Below are 25,443 nucleotides of genomic sequence, written 5' to 3' on the forward strand. Positions count from 1 at the left end.
CGTCAGGCTACTTTTGACACGTTTCTTGCGCCAAAATACGGCCAAAATTATTGCAAACTGGTGAACATCGATTTGCAGGCGAAAACAACAGAGTCAGGAGCGTAAAACCAACCTTTATGGAAAAAAAAATAAACTGATGCAAATGTCTAAATGACTTGTAGGGCAAAAGAGTCCCAGAAATAAACCGATTTGTACAGTTCCGTCTTTCTTTTAGCTGCGCTTACAGTTTTGGCACGATTCTCTCACTCACTGAGTTTTACAAGCGCAAGGAGGAAGGCGGGTCGACCTTCTTCTGCAGCCAATCAAATTAGCTTCTTGCTGGTTCAATAAACATGCCAGATGCCAGAACACAACTTTATCTTCATTTGACTAAGCATCGTTCTCGTTGCCGAAATGGTACTTTTAATGCACACATACAGTACATGTAAATAAATAAAGCATGATTACTTAATAAGCTGTGCACCAGGCTGACTATACTGTATTTGTTCATACTGAATTTGGTTCAATATTTATTGAGCCAATCAGATAAGAGTAAATCGAGAGTCAGCGAGAAGCTCATTTGATTGGCTACAGAAGAAGGTGACTCAAAACTCAGTGACTGAATCCGTATTCGCCCCCTATAACCTCAAATAGGGGTGTCCAAAACCATAGTGGACGTTATTGAGGACACTCATTCAATCCCACATTGCACCGCAATAACGAGTGTACAGCCGATGTACACAAAGCGGCTGTCCGAATTCACTCACTCGTTTTCATTCACTCTTTCAAGTGAACTGTATTAGTGGACTAACCTAGGGAATAGGGAATGAGGGTTTAGGGGGCGATTTCGGATTCTGCCAGTGAGTGAGAGAATCGTGCCTAAACTGTAAGCGCAGCTAAAAGATAGATGGAACTGTACAAATCTGTTTATTTCTGGGACTTTTTTGCCCTATGTACACAACAAGTCATTTAGACATTTGCAACAGTTAATTTTTTTACGCAGTCAATCTGTTTTGCAGTTCCTGATTCTGTTGTTTTCGCTTGCAAATCGATGTTCACAGGCTTGCAATGATTTTGGCCGTATTTTGGCGAAAGAAACGTGTCAAAAGTGTAAGCGCAGAAAAATGGAAGTCCAAAGAATACAGATCATATTTATTTTGCGTTAACATGAAGCTGGAGTTTCACAATACATGAATTACACTTCGAACAACAGTAAAATGCTGCAAATATGTTCTTCTTACATTTGAAAGGCGATTTACATGTTAACAAAACTTCTCTTGCGCATGCAAATTTAATTTACACTTGCAATCGTATGTACACTTTCACAAAGCTTACCCTGCGCATGCGATTCTTTATGGCATAATTTTACCTTCATAGTTGGTCTCAAGCGAAAGTCTTTGGACATTAGAGATGAATGGGGTATAGTTTCAGGGCAGACAGGGAATAAACTAGGCTTATACTGAATTAACTCTGGCTTTGTCAGACCCTTGAAAAAGTTTTTCTTGGCCTCTGGAGTAAGACTGAAAAGGACATGATGGGCAGTTGGAAACTTTGTTTAGAGCACTTTGTTTGGAGGTTTTTGTGGTGTGCTTTTAACACAAAATAGGCTCATTTAAAGTAAAGCCTCTTTTTGCTGCTCAAAATTCATGTCTTTGCTGATAAGCAGCCAAATGGTTGCATTTAATTAACTACGATTGAAAAAACAGTATATAAAAGCATAAATATGTGCTTTGGCTGCAGATTGCATTAACAGATTAGTGCTAGTCAGTAACTCTAATGAAACATTTAATTGCATCTGCCAATTGACCTTTATATAAAGTAGTGCTGACCAGAGGAACATGTCTGTATACATTAGTTTTTACGCTAGTACGTTTTGATATGACACACATGCAATGCAGATTGCTTTTAGGGCTGTGTATCACCAACAATGTCACGATACGATACGCATCACGATACTGACATCACGATACGATGCGTATCACGATATGGATCAATTTTTAATATGCAAATGACACATATCTGAGCTTGACTTAAAGAGAATGACCCATTTAATATTTTAAAAATGATTTTATTTACAACACGGAAACGCCTGGAACTCAAGGAAGTGTTGTGACGCATGACACAAAAAATAAGACTGACAGTAGGGGTGTAACGGTACACAAAACTGACGGTTCGGTACGTACCTCGGTTTTGAAATCACGTAACAGCACGTGTACAGCAGTTTTACAAAATGGCTTTTTATTTATTTTTTATATTTAACAGTGGTTTACTAAAGAAGAAAAAAAGTGTCTGTCCTTGAATTAATTAAATTATATCTAAAAGTTTATTGAAGATATTTCTGTAAATTATATAGGGAGCCCTTACTTGCACATTAATATTTAAGGTTAACAAAATAGAGCCCAAACTATTAGCCTAAATTCAGTTGCTATTTATTTTTAGGTATAATAATAAACACTCAAATAACACATTGTATGCAAACATGTAAACTTCACATAAGGCAGTTTTTGCATTAACTTCTAAATCTAATTATAAAATAGTTTTTTTCTCCAATTCGTTGTTGAAATATAATAATTTATACAGTCTGTCATTTTCATGACAGGTGTATTTAACATGCATGAAATAATCAAGACATCACTAACAGGTTAAGTAGAATATAATGAATATATAGGCTAATAGAGAGCATATATTTAGTGAAAGAGTTGATTTCTCTAGTGAATAAAATTCTGTGGACACTAAATGACTGCCTGAGGTAAATGTGATGCTAAATGTGTATGTCCAGTCCAGCAATATGTATGTCCACTCCCGCCCGCACCCGCAAAACTCTGAGAATTTATTCCCGCACAAGATGCATTGATTTTGTGTCTTCTCCCGTCCCGCAGGAAAAAAAAACACGTATTTGTATTGATATTATTAAAGAGATTCATGGGGTTGTTTGTTTCGTTTCCCTGGCCTGCATGTAAAAAAAAAAAAAGACAAATACATTCAAATATAATTTCGTTTTTATCAAAAAACTTTGCACATAAAAATAGACTGCTTTGCAAAACAGAAAACAGAAAAACAGATTGAGAAACAAAAAACAGATCCCAATTCGTCGGTCAGTTCCGACGTACGTCGAACGTGACCGACTGAAAGGAAACCTGAGAAAACATGCTTCAACAGAACGTAATGTGAACACAAAATAGCAAACGGACATTTAGAAATCCATTTCCACTCACTAAACTTCTATGTATTGTTTGTCAAAAACACCAAACAGTCAACTTGACCTGCAGGGAGTGCTGAGCGTTTTTGGTGAGGTATGATCAAGTATTTGCCAGCTGCGCAATATGTGGATACAACGTTACCGCATGATTTTGCCTACCAAAACAATTGAGAAACTTCTCCAAATGTCAGACTTTCCTTGCTTAGCTTTTGTGCTGTAAATACCTCGTTTGAGGTTCTTTTTTACATCATCTATTGACATCTTCTCCACCATGTCGTTAGGCAACCTCCCTATCCCGCCGATTCCCGCGGTGTTTTTTTTAGCCGCCCATTCCCGCCCGCAGCAAAATTCAAACCGCCCGCTCCCGCGAGGGACTCAATCTCAATGCAGCCCTCTACTGTAATGTATCCTCAGCATACCTTCAAATGGTCATTCATGTTTATTCTTTTGTAAGAGATGATCGATCGCCTTCACAGATGATCGCGTTCACGCGTGTGCGCGTCGCGCGGCTGCTTGAACTGTGATCAGTGACCAGTCACGCCACATAGAGCGTCAAAACAGCATTTATCGTTTGAATTTTGTGATTAAATGGACTGAATACTTAATATGTTCATGTGGGAACTCGGATTGAAGTGTGTTCCGCGCTTAAAACAAGCGCTGAACTGTTTAAGATTGCGTACGGTAACGTTACACACGTGCACCGAACCATGAATGTGGTGAATGAATGTGAGGCTGCAATGCTCCGTTCATTCATTAACTGAAAACCTCTTCTCCATTGTGAATGTCTTGCACTGCTGCTCGCGTCGCGTTGATTACATTCAAAAGCACACAGTAAGCCTCGATACGGCAGAGCTGTATCGATACGCGCATTGTCAGGAGTTCATGACGATGTATCGCTGTATCGATATTCTGAGCACAGCCCTATTTAATACTGCCCTTAAAATCTCATAGAAAATGCAGCATCAATGTTTTTGTATGTACAAGTAAAATAGGCCTATATTCTTTAATGTGACCATTGCAACTACCATAGTACGCTACGGTCCAAATATATGGGCTTTGTAAGAGCTTGCTAAGTTTCAAGTGTTCGAAAGTCTCTAATGCTGCATTTATTTTATCAAAAATAAAGTAAAAATAGTAATGTGAAATATTATAAACTTTTTTAAATAACTGGTTTCTATTTTAATGTATTTTAAAAATGTAATTTATTCCTGTGATGCAAAGCTGAATCTTCACCATCATTACTCCAGTCTTCAGTGTCACATGATCCTTCAGAAATCATTCTAATATGGTGATTTAATGCTCAATAATCATTTATTGTTATTATCAATGCTATAAACACTTGTGCTACTTAAAAATTGTTTATTTATTTATTTGTTTTTTGGAATTGCAATATCCCTCATGAAAATAAGTTTATTTTAATAAGTATACTTAAGTAATGTTCAAGAATATTTTAAGTATACTTTATGTAGTATGTGTATACTAATTCCAATGTACTAGTAGTAAACTTGTAAGTGTACTATTTCAATACTGCTTGGACTAATTTGGCTCACTTTTTAGTATATAAAAGTATAGGTTTAAGTGCACAGTGTAACAGAAGTACACTATTAATTGCACAACTAGTTCACAACTATGTTTCTCATTTGTACTGCATCTGTACTATAAGTGAACTTATCTATAGGTTTACTAGTAGTTTACTATTTTAATACTTGTTGCACATTTTCACACACTTTCTATGTAAACTACTAGTTTAATAGTTTTATACTGGAAGTATACTTGTAAGTTTTCTTTTAGTGAACATAACATCATACTTACAGTTTACTAATGTTTTGGTTCTTGGCTCGTAATCATACACAGCAAATTTCAGGAGTTGAAAAATCATGAGTTAGACAAAAAAGTGTGAATGAGTTACATTTTTTGAGTTATTTTTAAAATTTTGACTACCGTGTGTGTTATTGGATACTCCCTGGCTGTGTTGTATTTTGGCGTTCATTCATTGGTGTTCAGGAGCGTGTTTTAACACTACATCTGGAGTTACATTTTGAGAAGTGCGTCACGACACGACCCTGGTTCTGCAGCACAAATAATGGACTTATGTGCTTCGTCGTGAGGTAGGTAAAAGTGTGTGTGTGTGTATATATATATATATATATATATATATATATATATATATATATATATATATATATATATATATATATATATATATATATATATATATATATATATATATATATTTCAACATGTTCTATATTTTCTGACAAACACGTTTTGTCATAGCTGTTACGTTATATAGCTACTGTGTACTAACGTCAACGACCATGGCAACGTATGAACGTAGCCTATAACTTGTTTCAAAATTTGAAATGGCTATTTGCGCTGGCTTTTTGTCGATGTAAACGAGCTAACCGTCTTTCCATTTGTAACGCTTTGCAGAGAGACCGGACAGCTGGACCGAATGGCTTCAGCCAAGTGCAAGCAAAACTCACGTAGGCAGGCTGACGTTTCACATGGGGTTTATTATCAGCGCCATTCCCATGCACACATGGAGTAACGTTAGTTTGCAACACTTTATGACAATAGCGTTACTGAGCGGAAAAGTAAACGATAAAGAGCAACAGAAATATATAAAGCATACATGCAGCTCACAGCTCGTGCTCCATCTAAGGACTGCCCACTCAGCGAGTGAGTATAATAAGTGCCTTCCCCCTTAAAGGAGCAGCACAAAATTGTACTTGTTACACATTCACCGTGTTTCTGAAAATGAGTGTTTTGCCGTCAAATTGAAGTTGGGACTCAGCTCAAGAAACCTGTTCAGCTTCCACACTAACTTTAATGCCGACGAGGTAACGTAATTCACTCTGTTAGCTGCCTATATGTTTTGCTGTTAGATTTTACAGTATGACAGCAATTGTTTTCAAAGTGTGTCCATGCATTGAATTTCTGAACCAAATGTATGAATTTGCTCAAATAAAGGCAGTAAATCAAGAGTATGGTGTTCAGTGTAGTCATTTCCACATAACACATATTGTGTTAAATAAATGTTAACTCTAAGAAGTGTTAAATAAAATAAGTTTTAAGTGTTAATTTTTAACACTGGTAAGGAGTTTATATTAAATTTAACTACATTTCAGAGCTACAGTTACTCTCCGTAGGATTAGTATTTTAACTCCAGAAAGAGTTAAATTTTAACTCTGAAAAAGAGTTAAAAATTCAACTCAAAGAGCAGAGTTATTTTAACTCTGCGCTGTAGTTTATTTGATGGTCACGCATGTACACTCAAATTTAGTTGATTTTAACTAACAGGGAGTTTATTCCAAAAAACAGAATTTGCTGTGTAGGGGAACCTTTTTAAGTGCTATATAGCACCAATTTTGGTGCTTCAGTCGTTCTTCAGCGGTTCTTCAGAGGTTCTTCACCGGTTCTTTGACTAAGGTGCTATATAGCACTGCTAACTAAGGTGCTATTTAGCACCGCTACCATATACAGAACATATTAAGATATGGTGCTATAATATAGCATCAAAAGTGGTTCCTCTATGATTACGACGAAGAACCATTTTTGGTGCCATAAAGAACCTTTTTTTTAGAGTGTATAGATATTCATTTCTTATACTTGAAATAACCCTGTTCTTCAACTCTTTCCATATTAAAATCATACATTTTATTCAAGCTTCATTCATCCTTTTTTATCAACACTGTGTGAAAATGGGTAAGTTTCATTAAAACAAAACAAAAGCAACATTTTAAACAAAAAAATCTGATTTTTGTCAAAGACTTCAACCGGATCAGTTTCAGAACGCTGATCAACACATAAAATGGAGTAGATCGAGTCCATCAACACCCCCAAAATGTTCACAGTCGTTAACCTGGATTGACATTTCATTCGGTCATTCGGTGTTCAGACTTTGAGGACAACTCATCATTGTCACTTTTTTGCCAGTTGTCCAATCACAGTGGAGGAGGGGCGGGACAAATACAACGCCGACCAACCGCCACATTCTGCTCGTTCCCCATCAACAGATAACAACTACAAGCATAATAACAATACAAAATCATTTAAAACAAGAGCCAGAGCAAATATTTTACATGTTACCAACATTTTTATATAGAAATAAACTATCTGTGAAATGAGATACTAGTAACACTTAAGCAGATAATCTGTATCAAAGCAAGCAAAGCATCTCAACTAAAAAAAAAAATTTTTAAGCTAAAAAATGTGTTCTATGTGAATGGCTCCAAACTAAAAGATAAACAGCGCATTCTTATTTCAGTGTTCTTATTTAAGTAGGCAGTTTGCCTCATTCAGTTTAACATCATTAACTGAACTATGCATATGCATTTACACTTACATTATGTTCTTGCTCTATGCAATAAATGCACATTCTCAAATGAGCAAGGTTTTCTAGCACATTTCAACTGCTCAGGTAATTGCAATGGCATGACATGGCAGCCAAATAACACTTTAAATTCAGTCAGTAAATATGATGATATTTCTTAAGATACACTGACTGTGCATTAAACTCCCTGTAATTCCAACCCGATCTCACAGCAATTAATACGTATTTTACGAGGTGGCTAATTCGTACAAATTTGTACGACCTCACTCGTACTAACCCCGCCCCTAAAACATACCCATCACTGCAGTATAGAGAAATCTTACGAATCCGAGTAAGGTCGTACGAATTCATACGAATTAGCCAGCTCGTACAAATACATGCGAATTGGTCATGCTATAGCATTGGTAATTCTTGCCTTGATAGAACGCAAATATTTCTTCCCGTTTTCGCTCATGTGATAGTCAGCCTTTGCTTTTCTGCAACAGACAAAAGTGCTTTGTGAGTGTATAACACGCCGCACCATTACTTTCAGCAAATAAAATAAAAATACAGCAATTTTCTGGTGTTATTTTAATTTTAATAAAGCCCTTTATCAAACGTCTCAACACAACCCATTTCAGACTGTCAATGCACAAATCATAAAAAACAGATTAACACTATCTGTGCCTAAATATTGATTGGGTGGGCAAGGCAGACGTTTTGTTGGGCTTAGCCCCCCTGCCCATGCCTAGAAACAGCCCTCCAACCTTTTGAACAGTAGTGTGCAGTGCCTTGTGCTTATGTTTTCCCACTTTTGGAAAGCACAAGCTCCCACAACCCAATTGATTTCAGGCAGTATACTTTTAGCGATGCACCATTATTTTTCATCTTTTTCATCTCCTACATGTTATGCAATAGAATCTTGAATCAAATTTTTCTCCTTTTAATCACTCCCACAACACAGAAACTCACTTTAAAAAGAACTTCAAAATCTTTGTGTTTTTGAAGTGTTATGTGTTTTTATCTTCCCAAAATTTATATGTTTTCCAGTAGCTAGTTAAAGTTGAGAAACATTTTTTCCAGTCTTTTTCCAGTATCTCCCCATGTTACCTTTTTGACAGTTGTTTCAGGCAGTGCAAATTGGCATTCAGGGCTGCTTGAATTTGCAGGAGAGAGCCCTCTTTTTGAGAAAAGATGTGGCAAGCCACTCAAATAAATAAATAAATAACAAGTGACTAATACTGTTCAAACATGTCCTTCCAAAAGAGGCAGCTCAGTTGGATCTCTCCCAGAGGGGAGAATAGGCTCGCCACAAACAACCTGAGAGCTATTAGCATGAAGCTCGACAGTCAGGGGGCCCAGCTTTTACTCGCTGTGTCCTTGCGCTGAAGCCATTCAGCAAACAAGCTGCCATTATTCCGCCTGATGAGCCAGCAAACACTGGGCATTGAGGGGTCAAGAAAATCCACAGTCTCTCTCTCATTGTCACATCCCTCTCATCCTGAATCATTATATGCCTGTGTTGTTTTTTCCTTTCTGCTTCCAGTGTTCTCACTCTGGCCCTTTCGTTGCCTCCTCTTCAAGTCATTGAGGTTTTCACTGGTCCAACAGTAAGGAGAAACGCACTACTGCTTTTTTAAGTTTGGTATATAATGCCTCCTTTCAGCCAGATGAAATGTTAGTGTAGACTTTGAAATGACACATGATTTAAGTAATAACAAATATTTTACTTTATGGGAATGTTGTCAGTGGCATTGCAACAAATACAATTGAGGGAGCAAACAAGATGCTAAATTGCAATTCAGATTTAAAGGAATTAAAAGTTCAAATGAATTAAAATGTAATGAAATTCATAATTTCTGAAGAAGAAAAGCATGTTTACATGTTTATCGATATTACAAGCAGATAGATACAGACATCGATTTTCAGGAACAAAATTCTTAAGTTATACACTATCATTCGAACTTTTGGAGTCTGTAAGATTTTTAAATGTTTTTGAAAGAAGTCTCTGCTCACGAAGGCTGCATTTATTTGGTTATAATAATAATAATAATAATAATGCATTTTATTTTTAATGCGCTTTTCTTAAACCCAAAACAATTTTAATATATTTTAAAATGTAATATATTTCAGTGATGGCAAAACTGAATTTTCAGCATCATTACTTCTGTCTTCAAAAATCATTGTAATATGAAACATTTCTTATGATTATCAATACTGAAAATAGTTGTGCTACTTAATTTTTTTTTAATTATGATAATTTTTTCAGGATTAGTTTTTTTCTTTGATGAATGGAAAGTTCAAGAGAACAGCATTTATTTGATGAGGAAATCTTTTGTAACATTCTAAAATGTTTAACATGTATTTTTATGTTTATAGTTTTATTGCTGAATAAAAGTATTAATTTCTTTGTACTGACCCCAAACATTGATATGATATAATTAATGAACACTTTCATTTCCCAGAATTCATTACCTGTGTTGTATTTCTTTGAATTACAAGAGTATTTCTATTCCTCTTCAGGGGTGCGTTTCCCAAAAGCATCGTTAGCCAACTATGGTCGCAAGTTCCGCTGTTATCAACATAGTTCAACCATTCAGTGTTTCCCAAAACCGTCGTTCGAACGAACGTTCGCAAACAGCATCGCAAACTTGTGTGGTTGCAACGACAGCTCTCGACCTGTGGTTAGAAGCATAGTTTCTTGTTTGCATGACATGTGGACTTAATAAATCCTTATCTTGAGCAAAATAAGCAAGCTGACATTCAGTACAACCTATTCGAATACATACAAATGTCATTAATGTTTTTTAGTTTGTCAAGAGATTTAAAGCACCGTTTTTGAAGAGTGCGCATGTGCGGACGTGCTCTAGTACGTAAAAATAGAGCCTATTTGAATCTGGAAATAAAGCAAAATAACTGAGAAAAATTTGAATTATTCCTCAGGTGCCATATCCATAATGTGTAGCAAAAAATCTAGCATGAATTCGATCTCAAAATAATTAATTAAAAGCATTTATTACTCCACCACCTGCGTGACATCATTAACCAACGTGGTTGAACGACAGATTTGCGACAATACGGTTTCGGGAAACAGTCGTGACTAGCTAGTTAATTTCTTCAACGATGCATCGTACTATGGTAGTTAAGCAGTGAGTTACATCGTTGTACGGGAAACGCACCCCAGGTCAATTCTTTGGTTCAAATAGAATGCTGCGCCACAAATTGATTTATTTTTTCTATGCCAGTATATTATTGTGGCCTGATCTATTTCATATAAACTTGCCATTAAATTTGCACATAAAACAAACAAACAAACAAACTGTGGCCTCTACTCCGTCAGACACTTCCCTACGGGACTAGAAGGTAATGGCAACCTGCTAAAATGTCCATGTTAAACATCTGCATTTGGCGTGCCAGTATCAGCTCACAGTATTTCTGAAATGTTTGATTAATGTCACCTCAATAGAGATGTCCTTGTTGTGCTCAGTGGCTGTGCATAATTGCTACTTTCAATATTTAATCGTCAGTGCCCTTTATGTGTGCACACTAGAGGTTTTGCTGTGCTAATAGACTACACTTTGTTGTTGCTTCCAGTGCCACCATGAATTCCTGATCTAAACATCACAACAAATGTGGTAATTAAACCACTCAGTGGGTGCAGAGGACTTTCCTATGGATATAATAGTTGACAAGGACATAAATGAAAATGTTTGAAGTCTCTCATCTTGAACCGCCTGTACTGACTGCCTGATAATTCCCTTGTTCTATTTCTGCTGCAGTTTTCCATTAGCCAATCAGTGGATCCACAGTGGCATTACAGCGAGTTATGAATACAATGATGTCCACTTTTCAAAGGCAGGGATCGGGAATGCATTTATTGCTATTAATTGTATTTGGTCTTTTTTTAGGGGGAGGAGAGTTTACATTAGAACAGGCTCAATAATGTGGATTACACCTACTATCGCTTACTTGTATTCAAACACTTGCTTGATCCTCAAGAAACTCTTTCAGAGCAGGCCATTCAATCAAAAAGCAGTGAAAGAAAGCACTGTTAAATAATCTTGTGTCCATCCAAGTCTGCGCTCTAATCCTCTTTTTTTAATGAGCAGCGGTCAGGGATAAAACCCGACCTTGGTGCTTTGGAATGACATTCCGCTTTTCTCTGCCTTTAAAGGAGATCAGAGGGAAGGGAGAGAGAACGATTATTCCACTTAGTTTATAGTTTTGTGTGAGGAGAAGCTTTAAATAGCTTTTCGTTTTATGACATTTGAAATGGTGGATGATAATCAGCTGTTACATCTTTTAATGTAGATATACATATACCATTCAGAAGTTTCAAAAAGTATTTGAAATAGATTTGTAGATTTGTCGGCTGCACATCCATGATGTGAATCTCCCGTTCCACCACATCCCAAAGCTGCTCTATTGGATTGAGCTCTGGTGACTGTGGAGGTCATTTGAATATAGTGAACTCATTGTCATGTTCAAGAAACCAGTTTGAGTTGAGCTTTGTGACCTGCTGGAAGGAGCCATCAGAAGATGGGCACACTGTGATCATAAAGGGATGGACATGATCAGCAACAATACTCAGGAAGGCTCAGCTCTGGTCCTGTGTGTCAATTAAATATCCCCCACACCATTACACCAGCAGCAGCCTGATACAAGGCAGGATGAGCCATGCTTTCATGTTGTTCATGCCAAATTCTGACCCTACCATAATTTAATATGGTATATGATTTCTGAAGGATCATGTGACACTGAAGACTTTGAAGAAAATTCAGCTTTGCCATTGCAGGAATAAATTACATTTGAAATATGTGCATTATTTTTCAGTAATTCAATGGCCCGGAGTCAATTATTCCGTTTATACTACGGTTACCACACCTTAAAACATTGTTCAGATGTTGTATTTCAAGACATGCCAGGTTTTTGTCCTTAAAACACTTAGGACTAATTTCTTACGCATCTGATACCCAAGCCTCCATAACGTCATAGAGCTAGTAATGCAGTTATTAAAAAGACACCACCATTATGACCACCTTCCTAATATTGTGTTGGTCACCCTTTTGCTGCCAAAATAACCCTGACCCGTCGATGGCATGGACTCCACTAGACCCCTGAAGGTGTGCCGTGGTATCTGGCACCAAGATGTTAGCAGAAGATCCTTTAAGTCCTGTAAGTTGCGATTTAGGGCTTCCATGGAACAGATTTGTTTGTTTAGCACATCCCACAGATGTTTTGGAGGCCAAGTCAACACCTCACATCACTCATTGTTGTGCTCCTCAAATCATTCCTGAACCATTTTTGCTTTGTGAAAGGGCGCATTATCCTGCTGAAAGAAGCCACAGGTGCACATGGTCTGCAACAATGCTTAGGCAGGTGGTACATGTGAAAGTAACATCCACATGGATGGCAGAACCCAAGGTTTCTCAGCAGAACATTGCCCAAAGCATCACACTGCCTTCTCTTCCCACAGTGCATCCTGGTGCCATGCGTTCCCCAGGCAAGTGACGCACACACACCCCGCCATCCACGTAATGTAAAAGAAAACGTGATTCATCAGACCAGGCCACCTTCTTCCATTGCTCCGTGGTCCAGTTCTGATGCTCATGTGCCCACTGTTGCCGCTTTTGGCTGTGGACAGGGGTCAGCATGGGCACCCTGACTGACATACGCAACAGATTGCAATGTACCTTTCTATCAGAACCAGCATTAACTTCTTGAGCAATTTGAGCTAGAGTTTGATCGGACCACACGGGCAGCCTTCGCTCCCCAAATGCATCAATGAGCCTTGGCCGCCCATGACCCTGTCGCCGGTTCACCACTGTTCCTTCACTGGACCACTTTTGATAGATACTGACCACTGCAGACCGGGAACACGCCACAAGAGCGCCACATTTTTCCTGTTTCTGACACATCAACTTTGAGGATGAAATTTTCACTTGCTGTCTAATATATCCCACGCACTAACAGGTGCCGTGATAAAGAGATAATCAATGTTATTCACTTCATCTGTCAGTGGTAATAATGTTATGCCTGATCGGTGTATATACCATAAGAATTCAATTATTAGTTATTTTGAGTTTTTCATAGGTGCGCACCACTTACTCTTTCTTTAGAAAATATTAAAATCTATTTATATAGCCATATAAATACCTGAGAGAGGGGCTGGTTTATGCTTTTGGTTCAGAGTCTAGCATGAACTTGTGTGAATGAACTAGTGCTAATAGGATTAGACTCCAAATTACAGGATTTAGTTTTTGTGTTCCAGAGTTTTCCAGGCATATAGGGAACACTGACCTTCATAAAATCCCCCTGCCCGGTGTGATAGCAGCACAGCAAAGACCACAATACGAATACAGTGGGCTAAACTAAGGAAATGCCTATTGCACTTTAAAATGTTCAACGAATGTTAAAACACCTTGCACAACCAACATCTCCGGAGAGCTGAGAGGTGAGAGACAACTGCAGACAAGCTTTATGGGTGAAAAGCTTTTACTGACAGGTTTGGTGGAAGGCCATCTCATTTTATTGACAACGTGAAGCCCCGTCATACTTGACTGTCACAGGATTTAGTGCTCTTAGAAGCTTCTACTTCTCTTAGCTTGTTCTTTTTTCTATTTGGAAAAGTGCATAGTGAAAGGCATTTTGCAATGAAAAGAAAAGCAAGGTATTTTCTGGCACTTCTCAGAGTCCTCTGTCAGTATGTGTGTGTATATCGGGGGTTGGGTTGGCGGGGGACTTAAGCCGGTGTGTGAGGGAACTGACCTCAGCAGTGATTGCAAGTGCAGCCATTAGAGCATGGTGCAACTCCCAAGGTTCAGTTTGACCTTTAGCCACAAACACACTTTATTTCTCACTCCCTGTCTCTTTGAGACACACGTAAATGAACTGCGCTGACTTCAGTGAATTCCAGGCAGCTCCTCCTCACAAGAGTGTATGGAAATCCTGCTTTTGTGACCCAGGAAGTGAGCATCAGAATGGTTTCCACAACAACTCTGCCTTGCAATGTGGAATTAAAAAGAAAAAAAAAAATGACAAAAAAGAGAAAGAGTGATGTTTTCTTTATACGTTTGTAAAAAGTAAAAATTATATCTATTTAATATCTCATTTGTTTATCCTACACATGAATGGGTCTCCTTGAGACATTTGTCTTGTTGGTTTGTTTTTTCTCAGGAGGAAAAGTCCCTCTCTTACATTTTTTAAATAATTATTACATTTAAAAATAATTAAATGTAACAGTTATTTAATTTAATTCAAATAATAAAACAACTGTTTTTAATTTAAATGATTAAAAATATATATTTAAACTGCCGTTCAGAAGTTTAGAGTTAATACTATTTTTTTAAAATTAATATTTGTATTAATCTTGGATGCATTACATCGATTAAAAGGGACAGTAAAGACGTTTCAAAAATGTTCTCTAAAAAAAAAATATTTTGAACTGTCTATCACGATTTTTCACAGAAATAATAAGCAGGAAAATTATTTTTCACATTAATAATAATAAGAAAGGTTTCTTGAGAAGCAAATAAGCAGAATGATTTCTGAAGGATCATGTGACACTGAAGCTTGGAGTAATGATGCTGAAAATTCAGCTTTGACATTACAGGAATACATTTTAAACTGTTATTTTAGATTAAACTCTTCACTATATTACTAGAATACTATTACTGTTTTTAACTGTATTTCTGATTAAATCTTGATGAGGCTTCTTTGTAAAACATACAAATCTTATCAACATCAAACATTTGAACAGCGTTTTGTAAGCACATGAAAATAGTAAAGAAAGCAATATCAGTAAAAGTAGAGAAATACATTAACCTCATGTTTGTCAAACAAAAACCTGGAGTAATTGGGTCCTAATTTTTCTTGTATCCAATAACAATAGATACAGACTTTCCATTTTGCTCCAAGCTGGTCCTTAATTTAGGCACAGACAAGTCAGTGTTCAGCACTGATGCCTAACATGCAGGTTTGTCTGATGGAGGGGTAATGACGGTGGGCACCGTGGGCCCCTCGCTCTCCTCAGTGACCAAATAAGGGTAGTCTGCAGACCCAGTGCTTATGGAGGAGACAGGGGGCACAGAGTTGGCACAGATCAGGCTGAGCGGAGCCTCCGGTCTCATTCATAACAAATCTGTCCGTCAAAAGCCGATGTCATGCTTATTATCTTGTGGTGTCAGACAGGACATGCTATGTTAGGACTGTAGTGACTACTAAATCTATATTAGCTCTGCCCAGTGCATTTATCGTCAGTGATCTCATAGGTTCTGTAATGTATAAAGACATGGGCTTGTTCATGAAATGGAAATTCACCTTTTGCATCTTATTAATCTTCCATACATGGTTTTTGTTGTCATTTTGAGCTAGTAATTTTTTTATTAATCTATCGTAACTTGATCTTCCAGTAAAACAACAGACTTCAATCTGGTGACAAATATGCCAGATTTCTCCAATAACTTTGTCCACTTTAAACCCCACCCATTTTTTGACTGCTGGCTCACATTCAGATCTGTTCCCATCAAGCGTGCCGCACACGTCCTGAAAAGTGAGCGTCTCGAAAGCGTCTCGATCGCCCCCAGATGGTTGGCCCCAGTATAGCTCTTAACCAAAACTAAACAATCAAATTATACTTCAAAAAAAAGTTTTTCCAAATATGGTTTCTATCATTTTAGGTAGTTTTTACCACGCTGATGTAAGTGTTTTTTTTTTTTTTTTTTTTTTAAATAAGTTTGGTTTTAGTTATTTGATGCTATAAAAACGGGGGTATGACGTCATGATTGACAACTGAGATTGACGACTTCTCTGAGCGAAGTTGTCAATGAAGCACCAACCGATTTTTTCCGGGATTTTCGGGAGGAGATTGGAGCTTTAACTTTAATTTCTACATTTCCACAACTGTTTATTTCACACCAACATAATGAGTTGTTCTGCAGCTAACAGATACTGTGGGAGTGTGGGCGGGGTTTGATATCTACTTCCTGCTCTGTACTGAGCAGACACGGGTCCCGTATTTACTACTGCACAGACTCGGGTCCCAAATCAGCACCATATTGGTGGCTTCACTTTTCTCCAATAGAAGATAGCGAAGGTGCGTTGTCAATCTTTTTTACAGTCTATGGCAGTGTTTCCCAACCGGGGTGCCGTGTGATGAGAGCAGGGGTGCCGTGTAAAAGTCCTTCAAATATATAATTTATTATTTTTTTTTTCAAATTTTTCAAATAATTATCTCTTTGTAAACTTTGTTCAATGCATGCGAGTGCTGCCGTATGTTCGAATATGACCAGTAATTTTCGCCGTCATCACCCGGGTGTAGTGCCAGAAGACGTGAATGAGAAGACTCGCACGCTGTGAGAAAATTTGTCTCTGTGCACTCATCCGAAAGCGCGCACACGTCTCACAGCGCGCAAATATTGAGTTCTCTTTCAAGTCTTGTTCTTGAACGGACAAACTCACACAAAAAGTATGTCAACATGTCCATCTTGATGAGTATTCTAGCAGACATAGTCTGTATATGCCTTAAGTAAACTTTATACAGTCGAGAAAGACGACGCATATCCATGCTTTAGGTCTTAAAGGGGCAGTAGCCTTTACTGCTGTCTGTTTAATGTCAAACAACAAAAGACAAGGACATCACTCACTGCTCTTGATTGAATAGCTTTTGTAAGTTTAATAGGATTAATCTTTAATTTATACACTCAAATATGCAATGCTATTTTACATTCGATCAATTTCTGTATCTGAAAACTAATGTTAGACATACCTGAAAAACCTGAAAAGCATAGTTTATTTTATTAGTATCTTTACTCAATAGTATTTATTTGTGCTGCTGCTTGTATTTAAATTATTTGTTCTTATTAGTTTTTTTATTTGACATTAGTCCCTTTTTTCCCTGAACATAGCAAATACTGAACAGTACCGAAACCGTGAACCTAAAACTGTGATACAAACCGAACCGTGAGCAATCTGTACCGTTACACCCCTAGCGTAACGTATGATAGGGGGTGCCACAAAATGGAGAACATTTTCAAAGGGTGCCATGACCGAAAAAAGGTTGGGAAACACTGGTCTATGGTATCCATGGATGAACCAAGTCTCCTACATTCTTTTTTTCTTTTTTAATAATCTGTTTCACTTTCATGTACATCACAATATGAAAGAGTCTATATATTTAGGTTGATTTTTGACTTGAATAAAACCATTATTTATTTTATTATTACTATTTCAAGAGGTGATACAGAATGTGCTTGTTTAAAAAACGTGTTTTACAATAATAATTTAGTTTTTGTAACATATCATCATAGAAATTCGAAAAATAAATTTTAAGTTGTTTTTCAAAGCAGTGGTATAGTGTCTTGACAAAGGGGATTCAGAAAATGCACTAGACCGTGACCTAGAAAGTGGGACCTTGAGAAAACATTGGCGTTAACGAAACCCCTGCTCAGCAATCTTAACCTACAGTTATAGATTAACTGGGAGGTTTTCCTTGAACTCTTTGAAGTCGGTTTATCCAGCTGAAACACAACCTCACCTCTAATACCTGAACTCTGGGCCGGATCTAGAACAATGGTAGGCCTACCATATGTTGGTTGAACATGACTTATCATATTGCGTTTAAAACATGTGCATATATGCGCATTAAAATCAAAGCTTGAGGTGGTCTTTCTGTGGGAAACACATGTGGGCTGTATGAGATTGCCTCTAGAAAATGCTCTTTGAAGGGTTCTTGCAGATAAGGTCAAGTGAATGAACTTTTCTTTGTTTTATCAAGCTCACAGACACTTTTGAATGTTTAACTGAATAAACTTCCTATAGCACATGAACTTGCTATTTGATCTCACCCACACACAAAATAAACTCCTATACAGAGGTCATTTTGTGCAACCAAAGGTCCCCTTTATTTCTCAGTTTTTGCACTGAGGAGAATGATAATCATTTAGTTGCTACTTTGACATATATAGTGTATGTTGCCAAACCTCTAGAAACGGAATGAAATTTCCCCTCACATCTTTCCTCAAAAGTAAAGTGGATCCTGTTTATTCGCTGTCACAGAGAGCAGGCTGCGGTGAAGTCCAAAAATCTTTGTATTCTGCGAATCTCGAATTCTCTTTCATCAAAAGCGTGTTGACACAGCCAATTATTCTGCAAAATGTCGGACTTTGAAGATGAGCCAGGTACTTCAGCTCAGATCTGAATCTTCTGTCATTGTCGGTTAATTTCTTCACTCTGACAGGGCTTCATCGAGCTCATTCTCTTGCAGTTTGAAGATGCTTTCTTTGTTTGTTACGTTTCATAAAAGCAGCTCTCGGGAATCCTTCAAATGAAACCGAATCATTGGCAATGTGTCTAGTTATAGTTCTATTTGTTGATCCATATTTGTCAAGTTTAGAATGTGAAACATCAGAGGCGACACACTTTTAGATGGTGTTTGTCTGTGCTGTAGTGCTTTACCATTTTGTGCATCTCCCTCATTGACCATGCTAGATATTTGGATGGGTTTTTTTTGTTGAGAATTATAGGTGTAAAAATACATGAAAAGCTCTTAACAGGTGCTACTAGCAAGCTTTACACACACGCTGATTTATATAAATCATCCAGACTTGTGCGTCTCACCCTTTGCATGAAAGTGAAATAGTTGGACGTGACGGGATTGCAGAGCGTGACAACTGGACAGAGGAGGAAGGAGAGGAGTGTGCAGGGTGGGTAGAGCCTGTGTAATGTTGCCAAAAGCAAATAAGTCGCAGTCCACTGATAGCTCAGTACAAAGAAACCAGAACAGAACAGACCAATGGATTGAAGTCTTGTTTCACTCTTGCTCACTTCCTCTCTATCTCTTATTCTCTCTTAACATGCCAGCTGGACTGGACCGGACAAATGATGCCAAATGCTGATTGGACGGGTCCATCAGACAGATCAATCTTTCTCTTTGTTATACGAAGAATGTTTTTTTGTGTGCAGTGTGTGTGCGTAAGACTCACAATTTTCTATTTCCATTGAAACAGGAAATTAGGCGGAATTTATCATTGTAACTTTTGGGACATTCCACAATTATACAGTTCCACCACTACAGGCACAATTCCCATTTTTTTCTTATGAAGTCTGTTATAAATCAGATAGACTATTATGTAACATAAAATTAACTTAGTATAAAAAAAATCTAGTTTTAAATGCATAAAATCACCCCCCACCCCCTTTTAAAATAGTAATTTTGGCCATAATCTGTTGATTTGATTTTAAATGTATTAATACTTTTTAATGGATAATTATTATTTATCATTTTTAATTTAAACGATTTCAATAATATTTAAGTTATTATAATTCTATTAAAACATAATAATAAAATGTATGTAATACATTTAGTTATTATAATTTTAATTAAAAAACATAATAATAAAATGTATGTAATAAATTGAGTTATTTTATATAATAGCTGTCCCAAAGTGCACAAAATTGTTATGAAAGCTTATAGAATCTTTTTTTTATTTTATTAAACCATATTGTTTAGTTAAAAATCTGAAGTTTGAATATTTAATGTAACATAGTTTGACTAGACATATTGCATTTGTATAATTATGTAATATTATATGTAGTTATTTTCTATAATAGTTGTGTCCTACCTTTTTGTGCACAAAACGGTTACCAAAGCTTACAGACAAGGTCAAAAAGCCACAAAAATCCAATTTTGACATTATTAAACCACATCCTGTATTTACATAATTGTATCTGAATTATGCATATTAAATTTAACATAGATGGACTAGACATATTACATTTTTCCATTATTTGCATTCCTACATGGGAAAGAAAGACCTGTTTTTGTGTGTGTTTGATGTCTGTGTGTGCAGATTGTAACTGGTAGGGATGCCCTCCAGGAGCGAGCCCTCACTTTGAATCGCACTTCAAACGCTGATGATAAAACAGACTAACACCGATAGAAAGCAGACAAACCTTTTTTTATTTTAATTAGAAACGAAGCAATTAAACCTGTGCTTTCTCTTACCGCTGCATCAGAGATTTTGACTGATATCACACTGTGCTTGTTGAGATGAATAAGGTACCCTGTATGAATTGAAGGATTCAGCTCCATTAAACCTCAGAAGGCCATATTAAAGCTATTACTTCAAAGAGAAAGCACTTCTAACAAAAATAGATAGAGTTAAGTCTAACTTTTGTACGTTTGTACATGGATTGATACAATCAGTGCACAGCAAACAATTCCTACCCTTATGTAAGATTGATCCTTTCCAAATCATTACTACACCTTTGATACTAATCTTTACCTGATTGTATGTTCAATATGTTTCTTCTTTTTGTTCTGTAGGGGGCAACAAGCTGAAGAACCAACATTTCCGGCTAAACTGGGCTTGGATCTCCCTCGAGAAAGAGTATTACCATGTGGATGAAGAGGCTAAGTTTCTGGAGGTGGTCTTGAGACGCAGAGGTTACCTTGGCGAGACCTCATTTGTTAGTAAGTGATGTTAAGAAATAATTTAATTTCCCATCATGCACTACTGATACGATTTTTTGAAGAAAAAAGCCTCTCTGATGTGTTAAATATCCGTGACCTCTAATTTGCTGATAGGAGTCTCTTTATAACATCACTATTTTGGGCTCTTTGAACCTCTGTAGATGTTGCTTCTCATGTCATCAGATTTGGTTGCTTGATTTGCATCAAGGCATAGCTACGCTTCCGCCCACATACACAATGATAATACTAGTTTTTCTGACTTGGTTTTAAGTCAGAAACCCACACACATATCTCTTCATTGTTGGTCCCCTAAGGGCAAAGTTGAGTTTCCATATTCAGCAGAGAAAAAAACAATCCCTAGAAATAGGAACCTCACATGGGAAAGGTCATAGATCAAAGTGTAGTTGTTGGATTACCATATTTAACTAATCTCTGCAAAAAGCAGTTAATTAATGGGAGGAGGCCACATAAAGATGATATTCTCAATTGATATTAACATTGGCTGTTTTATGCAGAATATTATGGACTACAGCTTTATATTGCTGCCTATATTGAACAGTAAAACATCAAGTATTTATTTATTTGGTGCGCAGCCATGCAATAAGTGGTACATTCAGCTTTGTTTTGGGGTCAGATCACCCTGTTAGGTTTTTTTTTTTTGTATTCATTTACTGGCTGACATTCATTGTGGTCGATCGAAATATATAGCCAAGGCTGATATACTGGCCGATATTTGATTTTTTTTTAAATATCGGCATTGGCTGATATATTTTTCTGTTTGGCAGATGTGTTGGAGAGGGACTTTTATTTTGACGGTGCTGTGTCTGTTTAACAGTTAGATATTAGATGTAAAACAAATAATAAGTATTATAGCCGACAGGAGAGTTCAGGTGTCATTGGAGACGCATGATCGACAAACTTTAAAGCTACACTGTGTAACTTTTTTAGTTTATTCTTAGCTAAAAACACTTAGTTATTTCAAAAATATATGTGCTCATTAATGTATATTTACTTCTTTCAAGTAATAAAGTATTCTTGTAAGTTTATAATATGCAATTGAAAATACATACGGCTAAGGGGTTCGAATGCGGGTCGCCATGTTGCCCCCCCATTGGACAAGCCGTTGTGCATATCCTGCATTGAACTTGCGAAGATTGTGTAAGTTTTCCTCCGTGAAATGTGCTGCGGGAGCCCCGCGCGCGTCGTGCATGATTCACACTGGCCGTGTTTATCTCGCGCAGCTGACGTTGTGCGAATCCTGTATTGAACTCGCGAAGATTGTGGAAGTTTTCCTCCGTGAGATGTGCAGTGGGAGCCCCGCGCGCGCCTGTTCCCCTCCGTCTCAAACACACATGTGCATATAACATGCTGTATGTTAAACGCTCTGCAACGCACCCCCGTCCCACAAGAAAGGCTGAACAAAGCAAGTACCCAGACCTGCAATCCGGATGAAAATAACAGCGTTTCGTCGGCATTGCAGCAACACCACTCCAGCCTAACTATATCACAACAGCGCCGCGATACAAAATGGCCTCACCCCCCCTTGTTTAATATTCTCGGAGGAGGGGTTTGTGTAAATATTGAGGCTGGTGATGTCACCAACCCTGGAGGAATGTCTGTAGTCGCCTACTGGCTGTTTGCTGTAGTCCTTAGAAATGGATTTCTTTAAAAGCAAATATCTCCCTTTGCTTTAAACTTTGAACGTTGTAACTTTGCAGATGTTGTTTATGCTCAAGCAGCAACATTACACACTAGCTAAAGTTAGAATAGTGAAATCGTGGTTTACCACCCCTTTAACACTCGATGGCACCGTGTCGGATGTGGACGAGGTTGAACTGGAAGCCATGTTAATCTTGAACTAAATCGGCCACCGTAGGAGTTAAAACGAAATCGGAATTGAGAGGAACAGAAACTATTATTCACTGGATGGTCATATACCTTTCCACCACTAGATGGGGGAAAATATCACACAGTGTTGCTTTAAAGGAGTCATGAATTGAGAAATCATCTTTCCTTTAAGCTTTTGATATATAAAAGGTCATTGTAATATAAGAATATACTGCAATTTTCAGAGCTGAAAACGTCCTTGTTAGTCAAAGAGCTTTTATTGACAGCTGGCTCAGCAAACGATCAATCTGCGAATTTCCTTCCCTGTGATGTCAGAGAGCAGCGAAAAGCCACCTTAAGACCAACACCTAATTCTGTAGCCCCGCCCACCGACTTGCACGTGACATGTTAAAGATAAATAACATTGGCCTACGTGGAGCTAAACCGGATCAAACTTCCAAGCAATAAACACAAGAAACAAAATATTGTGCAGTGCCTGGTTGTGGAAGAACACAGTCACTGCATAAGCTTCCTACGGATTCCAATATTAAGAATGCGGTTGAACTTTATTTTTAATGAAGTTCCAGCTCACATGGGTAAGACACTGAGCGTTTGTTCACTTCATTTTACCGTGGATTCAATTGTAAACAAGAGACTGGATTTGCAGACAGAATGAGATTAAAAACTATGTTGTGCCTTCTATATTGGATCTGACAGGAATGATGAAACACTTATGTGAGTAAAACATTTTTTTTTATATGTTATAGTATTGCATTGTTACAGATAGTTTGATATGTACTGATTATGTGTATGTCTAACTAAACATAACTTACCACAGGCTGGAGTATCCTTTGTATTTGAGGTGTTGTTGGTTCATTGTACTGCGATTCTGGATCAGACTCAAACATGTATGGGCCAGGGCTCGCATAGCCCGACGTCCCCAGGCTAATGTGTTTTCCAGTTGGGCTACTAAAATGTATCACCGGCAGTGAATGTCTGTGAATGTCTGCAGTGAAGTTTTGCTGATGCACGTACTTGGCTTGTGTGTGTGTGTGTGTGTGTTAGTGATGCGGTTCGCAGTTATATCCACTGATCGGGCGGGCCAAGTAATAAAAAAATTACATTCCAATTAATTGCTGGTGGATGAGAGATAAATCATTGTGTTTGTTTGATAAAGACATTTTGCAAGCTCTGTGGGCGGATCATTCCGGTTGCCGTTTTTCCACTTTTTCAAAACAATTCCCCATGTCTACTGACGGGGGAGCCGACGCTCAGTATTAAATGCAAAGCTTGTTTACTTCCAAGTCTTCAATGCGGCACGCCCATAAAAACCGAGCGTTCCAGGAGCTAGGCTCAGAAAATAGACTTTTACTTATTCATTATGATGTTTTTGAATGTAAAAATCACGCAAACGTCATAAGTTGACCTCAGACAACGGTATATATATATATATATATATATATATATATATATATATATATATATATATATATATATATATATATATATATATATAAAAGCCAGTTCATGACCCCTTTAAACCCTATAGATTTTACATTTTTATGAATTAATATTCATTACTACTCAAAAGTTTTGGGTCAGTAAGATTTTCTTTTTTGAAAGAAAGGAAGTAGTACTTTTATTCACCAAGGACGCATTAAATTGATCAAAAGTAACAGTTAAGACATTTATAAAAGATACTTTTTTCAGATAAATGCTGTTCTTTTGAACTGACTTGAAATAATTCTGGGGGGGGGGGGGGTCACAGATTTTAAAATATATTCAATAGAAAATTGTTATTTTAGGAATTTTTAACAATATTTACAGTTTCTTTTATTTTACTGTATTTTTCGTCAAATACATACAGCCTTGGTGAACGTAAGTGAGTCCCCTTTCAGTCGGTCACTACGACGTACGTCGGTATTACCGACGAATTGGGATCACTTCAGAGAGCCCCTATCAGCTTCGAGAACTAAAGAACAGGCCAATGGACAATTGCCGTGCGAGATTTGCATCTCGCGCTCCGCCCCGCGCCTCGGGTATAAACAGGAAGCGAGAGCATCGCACTGACGTCATTCACTTCGGAGCCGAATGGCGTTTGAAGTAGCAGACTGCTTCCTGATTCATTCAGCGATTCGAGTCGAGAGAATTCTAAGAAGAGGAGAGGAACGTTGTGCTGGTGTGACGGCTTTCTCCAGCGGGACCGCTAACTCAGCTGCAATAAGTGAAACAACTGCTGTTATCACAGCAAACCTGTTGGTTTCGGTGGGCGTTTCCCAAATTGAGTGCAAACACAGGCTGCACTATTCCCTGTGTGTTGCCGCAGTCTCCCTGGGTGCTTCAGCACTCTCTAAAAGAGCGTTTCCTCACAAAGAGAGAAACATGGGTGTGACACTGCATCTTTCTCAAGATGTCATTCCACCCGTGCGTTTCTGGATGCGGTCGTTCCCTCTCGCCCGCTGACGGCCACAATCACTGCATCACGTGCCTGGGCTTACAGCACGCTGAGGCAGCGTTTGTGAATAGCTCGTGTTCTCACTGCGGGATAATGACTATTGCGGTGCTTAGGTCGAGACTCACCTACCTCCGGGAAGGCGGAGTCCCCCTCCCCATACCTCGATCTAGAGCTATCCCTAACCAGGATAGACTTAC

General features: G+C 37.7%; 1 protein-coding gene across 1 annotated transcript in view; it reads left to right on the top strand.

Annotated features, from left to right (window-relative positions):
• The window catches only part of frem2b (FRAS1 related extracellular matrix 2b), a 137,588-nt gene that overhangs the window by 24,939 nt on the left and 87,206 nt on the right, over positions 1-25,443 (top strand). The window contains exon 3 of the mRNA XM_079823951.1: positions 20,818-20,964. Coding sequence (XP_079680077.1) covers positions 20,818-20,964 — 147 coding nt within the window. The remainder of the gene's footprint in view (positions 1-20,817; positions 20,965-25,443) is intronic.

The sequence above is a fragment of the Gobio gobio genome, assembly GCF_949357685.1.
Source record: "Gobio gobio genome assembly, chromosome: 8".
NCBI lineage: Eukaryota > Metazoa > Chordata > Actinopteri > Cypriniformes > Gobionidae > Gobio > Gobio gobio.